Source organism: Neovison vison, chromosome 3, assembly GCF_020171115.1.
Source record: "Neovison vison isolate M4711 chromosome 3, ASM_NN_V1, whole genome shotgun sequence".
Taxonomy (NCBI): domain Eukaryota; kingdom Metazoa; phylum Chordata; class Mammalia; order Carnivora; family Mustelidae; genus Neogale; species Neogale vison.
The window spans coordinates 14,500,502-14,513,266 of record NC_058093.1 but is presented as its reverse complement, the minus strand read 5'-3'; the positions used below and the strand labels follow the sequence as shown (position 1 = coordinate 14,513,266).

The window sequence follows — 12,765 nt, the reverse complement described above, 5'->3', positions numbered from 1 at the left end:
TGTTTTCATTTCTGTATTTGCCACTGGAATATAAACCTCAAGGTAATCTCATATCCCAACCATCTACTCTAACAGTGAGACTCAGTTTCAAGAATATCAGAACAGAAAACAAAATAAGGCCAACAAGAACATGTGGAATTGTGGAAACCAAAATGCAAATCCAAAACCACCGCAAAGTGTGTTTACTTGGTTCTATAAAAGGACATTCTCTTCGCAAAGTGCTGGGATCAAGCTACCATAAGTGATGTAAATTTGAAGTCTAAGTCAAGATATACCTTAGCTGATTTCCAACAGTCAATATAAAGAAACTTTTAACTCTTTTACTGATTTTCATTCTTCACTAGCATTACAGCTTTAATCATTCTGCTCATTCATTCCTTTGCAAATAACCCTGGAGGGCTTATTCTCTCAGGGACAATACTAAATCCTGGAGATGAAAACACAGAAATGGATGAGCCAGGCCACGGGCTCAACATCTAATGAGTGTAAGAAACATTAAATAAATGAATAGACAACCACCCAATTATCTTTAATTATAGTAAGTGCTATGAAAGAAACTACAGACACAGTCATCACCTGGCTTTAGGATCTTGGACCTCAGCTTCCTCATCTGTAAAATCAGGAAGTAGATCTAAATGATTTCATAAGAACCTTTTCTTTATTTATTTTTAGTAATCTCTATACCCAATGTGGGATTTGAACTCACAACCCCAAAGATCAAGAGTTGCATGCTTTGCCAGGGGTTACATACTCTAAGATTCTTTTAATTAAAAAACCTCATAAAGGGCACCTGAGTGGCTCAATGGGTTAAAGCTTCTGCCTTCCGCTCAGGTCCTGATCCCAGGGTCCTGGGATCGAGCCCCGCATTGGGCTCTCTGCTTGGCAGGGAGCCTGCCTCTCTGCCTACTTGTGATCTGCCCTCTCTACCTGCCTGCCTTTCTGCCTACTTGTGATCTCTGTCAAATTTTTTAAAAAAAAAAAATCTTAAAAAAAAAAAATAATAAACCCTCATAAATCTCAAAGTATAAAACTTTGCTCCAAAGTATCTAGAGGTCAGGCCTGGGAATCTGCACTTTTGATAAGCTTCTCAGGTTATTCTAATACACACTAACGTTTCAAGAATTTGAGCACAGCATTAAACAAATAATGTTATGGGAAACAGTTTCAGGCTAAAACATTTCAGGATAAGAATCTGAATAAACCTACCTGTGTCGCCTTGTCCCTCATGCAAGGAGCAGCTTGCCCATGGCTATCACGAGGCCAGTGCCCTGCAAGGTATGGCGCAGCCAGAGTATCCAGAGAGGAAGTCCGGCGGATAATACTAGAGGGACTTGAGGATGGCGGTCGTGTTTTGTCACCTAGATTAAAAATAAATATATGTATTTTAAAAATGGATTATGAAGGAAACAAAGTATAAACTAGGTTTTAAACAATGTGGAAATAAATATAAAAAACAAGTGAATAAGCTACTGATTCACACAAACTTGGATGAATCTCTAAGGAATTACACTGAGTGAAAACAGTTAGTCTCTAATGGTTACATACTCTATGATTTCATTTACATACCAATACTGAAATGAAAAAAGTTTTAGACATGGACTAAAGATTAGTAGTGGCCAAAGTTAGAGATTAGAGAGGGAAAATGAAGCGGCAGAAGAGAAGCAGGCCTTGTAACAGGGCAACGAGAGAGACCCTTGTGATAAGGAGCTATTCAGCTTGACTGCAGTCAAACATACAGATGGACAAACATACAGAGAAGATTAAACAGTGCAAGAATTATATACACGCAAAGTGAGTTCAAGTCAAACGAAAAATCCAAATTAAGAGGAACAGATCGTACAACACATCCATATCCTGGCTATAATATTGTACTACAGCTCTACAAAATGTTATCATTGAGGGAGACAGGGCAAAGTATACAAAAGTTGTATTATTTGTTACAACTGTAATCATCTCTACAGAAAAACAGAAAATAAGACAAATGTATATCTAACCATTTTAAAAATGTTCATCTTGGTTTTAAGACTAAATAGGTATAACACACAAAATACTTACCATTACACCACCTATACTCAAATTGATACAAGGCAGTTAAGATAAAGTTGTGGGAAAATTCCATTTTAATCAGCTCTATATGACACATATCTAAGGGAGATTTTGTTACAATGAAGCTGTATCAACCAGGCTACAGGAGCTATCATAGAAGCCATATGCAAAAGTCTTTCCATTTCAAGCTACACAGGGTAAGTATTTAGATGTAAGCAAAAAATAAAAACTAAAAAAATTAGAGGTAATGGGAAGTGAGAGGTGACACAGAAAAAACATCTTTATATCTCCTTTTTTTTTAAAATGGAGGAAGGAAATGGACTTAGCTAATTTATGCTTTAAACGTTACGAAAGAAAGAAAAAGAGAGAGGAAGGAAGGAAGGAAAGAAGGAAGGAAAAAGAAAAAGCAAGCAAGCAGGCAAGGAAGAAAAGAAAAGGTTCAAAATATTAATTACAGAAAGAAAAGACTTTAAAAATATTAAATATAAATATATGCATAAGTAGGATTGTATTACAATGCTATCATTCTAGTTCTATATAACAAATACCTTACTCTTCTTAAGCCCATATATGAAAACACTTTGAGACCACTCCCCTTTGTAATACATTATGTCTTATTAAGAATCTTGCATAGTTACAAGTATAAAAGTTCAGCTGCTGGTTCCCTGACCCATATAACAAAAGATTCAATTCCACTAACATAATAGTTACAGCAGCTGTGTTGTTGATAATCATAAAGCTGTTTCACAGATATGCCTCAGATACATAATTTGCTTCCAAATGGCACAATTATTTCACTAAAACAATGCCTAATTGTTGCAAATGCTAACCATCTCTCTGTACTTCTTTTATGATAAACAGAAAATAGAGAACAGATCCATAAGTTCAAGAAAGCACGTTCTTACATTATGACAAGTAAAAAGCAATAAATGTACATGCTCACAATTTTCCTTAAACTAAAAAATTAATCTCTACTGGAACGGTCACAAGAAGATTGTTCTCAGCTGGGGGAGGGAAAAAAAAAGACACATATACTCTGTAAACTGGGGTATATTCATCAAAATGAAATTGCTAGACTGTCTGGTACTTATTTCCCTCCTGCGATGCTGCTTCAGTTACCCACGTAATCAAACAGTCCTTACTAATGGGTCTGATTCCATTTTGAAGATTTTTAATTATCCAAGGGTTGACTTTTCAAATAGGCCTCCCAAGATTATTAAATTTTCCATAATGAAATGGGAGATCAGAAAAATTATACATGGTCACATGTGAATATACTAAACATTTTCTCTTTGGAACTCCCTTTCTGTAACCCATTCATTTGAACAGAACTGGTCTGTGAGCCAGTGCAAAGCCCTAGAAATTAAAAAGACTAAGTTACAGTCTGCTGTAAAGAGCACAGTCTACATTTAGCTTGTCATTATTACATTTCAATCTAAGTTTCTGAAATCGACAGGCTTTGGTGCTTAATTATGGCGGAGTTTAAGGGAGGGGAAGGAGCCTCAAGAGTCAAAATGACTCAAAGATTCCCATCCTACCTGAACAAAGGCTGTATTTACGAGGAAGTTCTGAGAAAGAACCTCTCTGACAGCTGAGAAGACCCTTCTTGGATCAGGCCTCTCTAGCCTCCCTCCACTGCCTGTACCAACTCAATCCCTACCTGCTGAATGACCTGCAGTTCCCAGCAAGTGCCATGTCCTTGCACGCCTCCTCGCCTCTGTCTCTACTTAAAATTTCCTAGATATCCCTTTCTTTGGTTTGGCTAATTCATGTTTAACCTTTCAAACTTCAGTTCGGCTATCTAAACTGCAATTCAAAACTCAGTTCAGGTATTTCCTCTGGAAAATCTTCCTTGAACATCTACCCAAGCCCAAGAAACACACCAACATCTAAGTCAGAAGCCCTACTGTGTGTTGCCACAGCAAGGTTCACAGAAGTAGTCCCTTGAATGTTCCAATAGAGAATGAGATTTTGAAGAGCAGGAACTCCCTTCCCCTCCACACCAATGATTAAGACAGTACCTGAGAAAATGCAGAGAACAGAATGGCTTCTAATGTTACTATTCTTCATCAACAAGGGGCAAGTGTGCAAAATAAACTACAATACTCTTATATTAATCCAAAGTAAAGCAACAGAATCAAATACTGCCTGGTACTAATTACATGCAAAGCTTCAAAAAAAATAAATAAATAAAAAGTGGAACTCATAGAAAAGCGATTGCCGGGTCATTGGAAAATAGGGAGAGGTTGATGAAAGGGTACAAACTTTCAGCTATACCATAAACAAGGCCTCACATGTAACATGGTGTTAGGGCTGATAAACTGCATTGCACAATTAAACTTTGCGGAGGCAGAACTGAAAGAGGCGTATGTGAGGTGATGGCCACGTGAGTTAAACAGATTGCAGGAAGCCTTTCACACCATACAGGTTTATCAAATCATCAGGTATACACTTTAAATATCTTACCACTTTGTCAATTTTATGACAGTAAAGCTGGGTGTGGGGGGAGTAAATCAAAACAAAACAAAGCTTCAAACTTGACTTTGTTTTTTTAACAATCAAGTCTTTAAAGAAGTTAACCACAGCAGGGTGTGGCACTAAAAACAGCAGTCGGTGCCTTGGGCTCTGGAGTTCAGAACTCCCCAACTGTCTGTGACCAGTTCTACAGGTTCCTGAGTGACTTCAAAACGACAACAGTAGAGTGTCCCAAACCACAGCCCCTAGGTATTAAATTAACACATTCTACAGCCCTTGTTAGATTTAGGTATTTGTAGAACTTAATCAGGTACTGGCTTAAAAGGCTGTATTCATATTTGCTCAGAAAGGGTGGGGGAGAATCTCTCCTTTTTCAAGTATAAAAATGATAAATATGCCTCATAAAGAAACCTAACAGTACAAATAAAAGTAATCCCAGAAGGCCACCACTCAGAGATAACCATTTTAATGAGTATTTCTTGCAGAAGTTTGTCTACCACTCACTCACACAATTTTATGTAAATGAGGCCCCATTAGGTGTGATATTACTTACTGCTGAGAAATAAAATGGGCTTGTTGAGGACCTATTTCCATTGCAATAAATATAAATCTACAAGACGTTACCATTTTTTAAATAAGATAGATTGATTATTTATTTATTTATTTATTTGCCGGAGAGGGAGGGGGAGAGAGAGAGCGCGCGCGGTCACAGGCAGACAAGAGAGGCAGCAGAGACAGAGGGAGAAACAGGTTCCCCGCCAAGCAAGGAGCCCGATGTGGGACTCGATTCCAGGATGCTAGGATCATGACCTGAGCCAAAGGCAGCCACTTAACCAACTGAGCCACCCAGGCGCCCCTACATTACCATTTTTAATAGCTGTATATGGTCCTACGGAATAGACACACTTTGACTTAATCCCATAAATGATGGACATTTCTAGAGGCAAATATGTATCTTTTTACATTTAATTATCTCAGTGAAAAAATTTCTAGACATCAAATTGTATATCCAAGGACATACGTAGGTTAAAAGGTTAAGTACTGCCAAACTGCTTTCCACCAGAAAGTATTTTGCCCTCCTAAGAATACTTATTTGCCCATATTCTGCAGTGTACTTCATCAATTTCTGCCAGTCAAAGATGAAAAATACCATTTTATTTGCATTTCAATTATTATCGAGTTATAAAATATTCATATTTTACTGGCAATTTATATTTTTATACATTACCAGTACTTTAAAAGCATTACTCCTGATCTCTCTTTTCTTAATTTTATAGAGATCTTTTCTTCTGCGGAAGAAATATTTAAATTAAAGGAGTTGCTTCAGTTTCATTTTAGCTTCCTTTTCTCATTAATTTCAAGTAAAATGTAGTCAACTTTGTATCAAATATGCATAGTCTGATTAAATTCCTATGAAGTATATGCCTTTTCATCCACTGTCTAAACTTCCTCCTACACACACACACACACACACACACACACGCATACTCCCCATCCCTCAAAATGTCTATGGAAAGAAATATCAGCATATCTAATTTTCTTGTGCTTCACTTCAATGCACTTGACAGATACTGCATTTTCTACAAATTAAGGGTTTGTGGCAACCCTGAATTGAATAAATCTATCTGTACCATTTTTTGAACAGCATTTGCTCACTTCATGTCTTTGCGTCACATTTTGATAATTCTTGCAGTATTTCAAATTTTCATCATTATATTTGTTATGGTATCTGTGATCAGTGATCCTTGATATTATTACTGTAATCACTTTGGGGTACCACAAACCACACCTATATAAGATGGTAAACTTGGCCGATAAATGCTGTGTGTTCTGATCACTCCACTAACCAGCAGGTCCCCCCTTTTCTCTTCCTCTCCTTGAGCCTCCCTATTCCCTGGGACACAACAATATCGAACTTGGACCAATTAATAACCCTACAGTGTGATCAAGTAAAAAAAAGAATCACACATCCCTCACTTTCAATCAAAAGCTAGAAATGACTAAGCTTAGTGAGGAAGGTGTGTCCAAAGCCAGGAAAGGCCAAAAAGCCAGCCCTCTTGTACTAAACAGTTATCCAAGTTGTGAATGCAAAGGAAAAGTTCTTGAAGAAAATTAAAAGTTTACTCCTGGGGTGCCTGGGTGGTTCAGTTGGTCAAATATCTTCCTTTGGCTGGGGTCTTGATCCCAGGATCCTGACTGAGGCCCAGCTGGAAGGGAGCCTGTTTCTCCCTGTCCCTCTGCCGGCTGCTCCCCCTGTTTGTGCACTTTCTTGCACACACACTTTCTCTCTCTCCCCCTCAGTATCTCTTTCTCTGTGTCAAATAAATAAAATACTAAAAAAAGAAAATTTCACTCCAGTGAACATATGAATGGGAAGAAAAGCAAACAGCCTTAATACTGATATGGACAAAGTTTTAGTGGTCTGGATAGAAGATCGAACCAGGCACAACATTCCCTTAAGTCAAAGCCTAACCCAGAGCAAGGCCCTGACTCTCTTCAGTTCTATGAAGACGGAGAGAGGTGAGGAAGCTGCAGAAGAAAAGTTGGAAAGTAGCAGAGGGTGGTTCATGAGGTTTACGAAAATAAGCCACCTTGGGGCCCCTGGCTGGCTCAGTCAGTAGAGCACGTGACTCTTGAACTCAGGGTTGTGAGTTTGAGCCCCATGTTGGGCACGGAGCCTGCTTTTAAAAAATAAATAAAAATAATGTTTAGAAAAAAAAAAAAAAAGAAAAAACCATCTCTATAAAATCAGTACAAGATGAAGCAGCAAGTACTGATGTAGAAGCTGTACCAAGTTATTCAGAAGACCCAGCTAAAATAATTAAAAGAGGATCGCCATACCAAACAACAGATTCTTCATGTAGATGAAACAGCCTTATATAGGAAAAAAAAGTCACCTAGGACTTTCATGGCTAGAGAGAAGTCAATGCCTGGCTTCAAGTGTTCAAATGAGAGACTAACTGTTCTGTTAGGGATTACTACAGCTGGTAACCAGGGTAAAGCCACTGCTACTGCTCATCGAGCATTCTGAAAATTCTTGGGCCCTTAAGAATTGTGCTAAAGCTACTCTGCCTGCGCTTTATAAATGGAAGAACAGAACCTGGATGACAGCATATCCGTTTACAACATGGTTTACTGAATATTTTAAGCCCACTGTTGAAACCTACTGATCAGGAAAAAAAGATTCCTTTCCAAATATTACTGCTCGCTGATAATGCACCTGGTAACCCAAGAGTTCTGATGGAGGTATACATACAGCCAGATCAATGTTTTTGTGCCTGCTAACACAAGATCCATTCCACAGCCCATGGATCAAGGAGTCGTTTTGACTTGTCTTATTTAAGAAATACATTTCATGGGCGCCTGGGTGGCTCAGTGGGTTAAGCCTCTGCCTTCGGCTCAGCTCACAATCTCAGGATCCTGGGATCGGGGCCTGCATCAGGCTCTCTGCTCGGCGGGGAGCCTGCTTCCCTCTCTCTCTCTGCCTCTCTGCTTACTTGTGATCTCTCTCAAATAAATAAATAAAAATCTTTAAAAAAAATACATTTCATAAGACTATAGCTGCTTAGATGATTCCCTGGATGGATGTGGGCAAAGTAAAATTGAAAACCTTTGGTAAGGATTCACCATTCTAGATACCATTAAGAACATTTATGATTTGGGGGAAGAGGTCCAAATATCAACATGAAGCGGCGTTTGGAAGACATGGATCCCAACCTCATGGATGACTGAGGGATTCAAGACTTGAGTGGCAGAAGTAACCACAGAAATGGCAGAAACAGGAAAACTTAGAAGTGGAGTCTGAAGATTGGTGCTACAGTTTTATGATAAAACTTGAACAGATGAGGAGTTGGTTCTTACAGATGAGCAAAGAAAGTAGTTTCTTGCAATCTATTTCTGGTGAAGATGCTATGTATGAAGACTGCTGAAATGATGACAAAAGATTTAGAATATTACATTAACTTGGTAAAGCAGCAGCAGGGTTTAACCTGAATTCTGGAAAAAAGTTCTATTCTGGGTAAAATTGCTATCAAAAAGCATCACATGCTATAGAGAAATCATTCATGAAAGGAAAAGTCAATCAATGTGGCAAATTTCACTGTTGCCTTACTTTAAGAAATTTCCATGGCCACCCCAACTTTCAGCAACCACCACCCTGGTAGTCAGCAGCTATTAACATCACAGCAAAACCCTCCACCAGCAAAAGATGACTAGCTGAAAGCCCATGTGATGGTTAGCATGTTTCAATTAAGGTATATACCTTGTTTTTGTTTTTGACATAATATTATTGCACACTTAACACGCTACAGTGTAGTATAGCGTTAACTTTTATATGCACTGGGGAATTTAAAAACTAATTTGACTCATTTTATTGCAACATTCACTTTATGGTGGCAGTCTGGAACCAAACCTGCAATATCTCCGAGGTATGCCTGCATTCTGGACACCAGTCCTTTGTCACATATATGTAGGTGAAGATTTTTGCCTAGTCTGAGGTGTCCCTTTTTATTTTCTTAATGATGTTCTTTGAGGCAATTTTCAATATTGTCTACTTGCATTTCAATATAAATTTCAGGTCTTTGTAGTTTCATGTATTTTTAAATGTAATAGTAAAAAATTAAATGTTATGTATTGTTAACAAATTTTAAAATGAGAATAGGAGTCATGGTGAGCACTCTTTAGAATTCTTGAATCACTATGTTGTAGACCTGAAACTAACATAACATGGTATGTCAAATTCAAGTTCAAGTTTAAAAAAAAAAAAAAAAGTCCTTACATTATGTTGTCATGTATTACTTCTAAGGATAAATTTGTCATGTTTTATCCCTCTGTACACAAAATGTCATTTTTCTCTAGCTGCTTTAAACTTTTTCTCTAACACTAGTTTTCAGCCATTTGATTTAGATGTGCCTCAGTATGGTCTTTGTGTTTATTCTGCTTGGGATATTGAACCCCCAGATCAGAAGGTTTATAATCTCTATAAAGTTGGGAAATTTTCAGTCACCATTTCTTTAAACTATTTCCCCTCTCCCTGTTACTTCTGGAGTAAAATTATACCTATAATATACCACAGATCACAAAAATTCTGTTCATTTATTCCTATCTTTCTTTTCTCTGTTTAATTTTTGGATAGTTTCTACTGCTGTCTTCAGGTTCACTAATCTTTCCTTCATCAGATAAAAAACTGCTGTTAATCCCAATCAGTGATTTTTTTATTTCACTTAATATTTCTCATCTGTACAAAATCTATTCATTCTTTTTAAAATTTACTTTTCCTTCTCATTACACTGTTTTCCTTTAATCTTTGAGCATATTTATAAGGCAAATTTATGTGGCAAATTTCATTGTTGCCTTACTTTAAGAAATTTCCATAGCCACCCCAACTTTCAGCAACCACCACCCTGGTAGTCAGCAGCTATTAACATCACAGCAAAACCCTCCACCAGCAAAAGATGACTAGCTGAAAGCCCATGTGTTTCATGTGAAAGCTCTACAGTTTTTGCCTGCTAATTCTATTGTCTTTGTTATCTTAGTCTTTAAGTCTTATCCGGGAGTTCATGTTTTCCTGATTCGAGTAATTTTTTTTATTGAATGCTATACACAATGATATACTTTTTAAGTGTCTGGATTTTGCTAAGTTCCTTTAAAGTCGTTAGGCTTTGTTCTGAAAAGTCAATTAAGTAACCTGTGGATCAGCTTCATCTTTGACGATTGCTTTTAAGTTTTAGAACAGACTGAGGGTAGATTTTATTCTCATCTAGGTTAGCCTTACTACTAAGGCATGGTCCTTTTGGGATCTCTACTGAACATCCTGGGTGATAAAAGGCGGTAGGGGAAGGGGGTCACAGCGGGGAAGGTCTCACAAATCTGCTAAGTGCATGAGCAGTTCCTCAGCTCTGGGAATTATTCAACTTACAGCTCCCCACTCAATCCTTGTCCAGGCTCATGGAGTTTTACTGTACATACATACATTCTATATAGTCCTTTAACAACAGCTAAAGGAAGCTCCTATGCAGATCTCTAGAACTCTTCTGCTACATGATTCCCTCTTCTCTGAAGTTGTGTCTAGCAATTTTCAGCCACTTCAAACTCTCTGAACTACAATCTCTATCTCATCAATTCAACCAGACATAATGGACTGACAAGACTTCCCCTGCCTGCACTACGCTCTGAAATGTGTCTTCTAGCAGAAATCCAGGGAAATTAATAGCACTCATCTTACTTGTTCCCCTTTTCTCACGAATCACATTCCCACACTGCCTGTTGTCCAATATCTAAAAACAGCTGTATGATGTCTTTTGTCCAATTTTCTCACTGTTTACTATAGGAAGTTAAGTTCAGAGATGATTTCTCCTCAGGGCCAGAAGCAGAAATCTCTTCATGTGCAAATAATCAAGTTATTCCTAAGCTATTATCCAGAACTATAAACAAATCTTTTGCTTAGTGAGTTATTTTATTCACAGAATAGTTTTGATGCACATGGAACTATATAAATAATGAGGATAAAGATGAAAATAAAAATAATGAGAAAAAAATACCTAAATACAGCTAACACTGATTGAGCAATTAATACATATCAGGCATTGTGCTAACTGCATTCCATGCATTACCTCATTTTAACACTGTGAGGCAGAGATTACTCAGTTCATTAATTCAATAAATCTTTATTAAACACCTATTACTAGACTCTTCTAGGTACTGGTGACATAGTGGTGAGTGTGAAAGTCAAAATGCATAATCTTTAGGAGTTTATCACCATTAATCCCATTCTCCAGATGAGGAAATAGAGGTTTAGAAAAATTAAATAACTTGTCACCGTTACAAAATAAGAGACAGAGCCAAGGTTTGAGTGTAAATCTCTTTAAAACTGGACTCTGAGCAAGATCTAAATGACTATATTAAAAGACCTGTCACAGGACTCACAGCCTACTTAAGAAATACAGGTAATTAAGGACATACGACATAGTATGACAAATACTAGAAGAGTGGTTATGTCCACAGTGTTAAGAGGAAGACTCACAGAGACCTCACATTTTACTAAAAGCAGCAAGAAGAAATCTTTTCCACATTTTTGCTTAAAAGTCCTTCAACATTTTGCTTAGAAATCTCCACAGATCCATAGATCACCCAGTTCATTAGGCACACTTCCTACTCTCCATCCTACTGAAGGCAAGAGTGTTGCTAAGATTTCTGCCTCAGCAGAACAAGAAACCCTCTTCCTTCAGTTTTCAACAATACATTTCTCATTTCCTTTTGAGCCCTCACTTGGACATTCTTCAAAGCCCAAATTTATAGTCTGCTCAAAGAAACTTCTCTATCATGATCAACAAAAGTTTTACAACCTGCATTCACTGCCTGGTTCCAAAGTCATGCCAATAGAAAAGGACATGACAAAAGAAAAAAAAAAAAAAAAGTGAAATACAGCTCTAAGAACTACATGTACTTTATAATGGCTGAAACAAAAGAATGATGCAATATGACCATGAATTGGCTAGAAAAGGTCTTGCCTTTCTCACTTGGATTATTGCGAAAGCCACTTGACCTTGAAGTTCTTTCTTTTTTAAGAGAGAGAGGACTCGCACATGCACACAGGGGTGGGGGAAGGGAGGGGTCACAAAGGGAGAGGGAATCTTTTTTTTTTTTTTTTTAAGATTTTATTTATTTATTTGTCAAAGAGAGATAGCACAGGCAGAGGGAACAGGAGGCAGAGGGAAAGGCTGGCTCCTGGCTGAGCAAGGAACCCGATGTATGACTCGATTCCAAGACCCTTGGATCATGACCCGAGCCAAAGGTAGATGCTTAATAGTCATCCCAGAGAGAGAGAAAGAATCTTAAACAGGCTCCACACCCAGTGCAGGGCCCCACCCAGGGCCTGGGCTCACAACCCTGAGACTATGACCTGAGCCAAAAAAAATCAAGAGTTGGGAGCTTAACCAACTGAGCCACCTAGGCACCCCAGATTTTGGATTTTGTGAGGGAAAGGACATAATCAGATTTGTATTTTAGAAGAAATGTTTAGGCAGCAGTATGGATGGAGAATAAACGAAGTCAGGAAAATATATCAAGTAGTTATTAAAATAATCCAAGTGAGCAAGGCAAGTAGAATCAAGACATGAAATATTCCTGAGCAATTCAAGAGACCATAGTACTGAGTCCTCTTAGGGGAGTCTATGTGCACTATGTTCATGATGAAAGGAGCGGAACAGAAGTGCAGCGGATTAGAAAAAATATGTAATCTGAAAC

General features: G+C 37.8%; 1 protein-coding gene across 2 annotated transcripts in view; it reads right to left on the bottom strand.

Annotated features, from left to right (window-relative positions):
* FAM117B (family with sequence similarity 117 member B) overlaps nucleotides 1-12,765 on the bottom strand; it is a 73,722-nt gene that overhangs the window by 33,061 nt on the left and 27,896 nt on the right. For both annotated transcript variants that reach the window (XM_044241332.1, XM_044241334.1), the window contains exon 2: nucleotides 1,207-1,358. In XM_044241332.1, coding sequence (XP_044097267.1) covers nucleotides 1,207-1,358 — 152 coding nt within the window. The remainder of the gene's footprint in view (nucleotides 1-1,206; nucleotides 1,359-12,765) is intronic.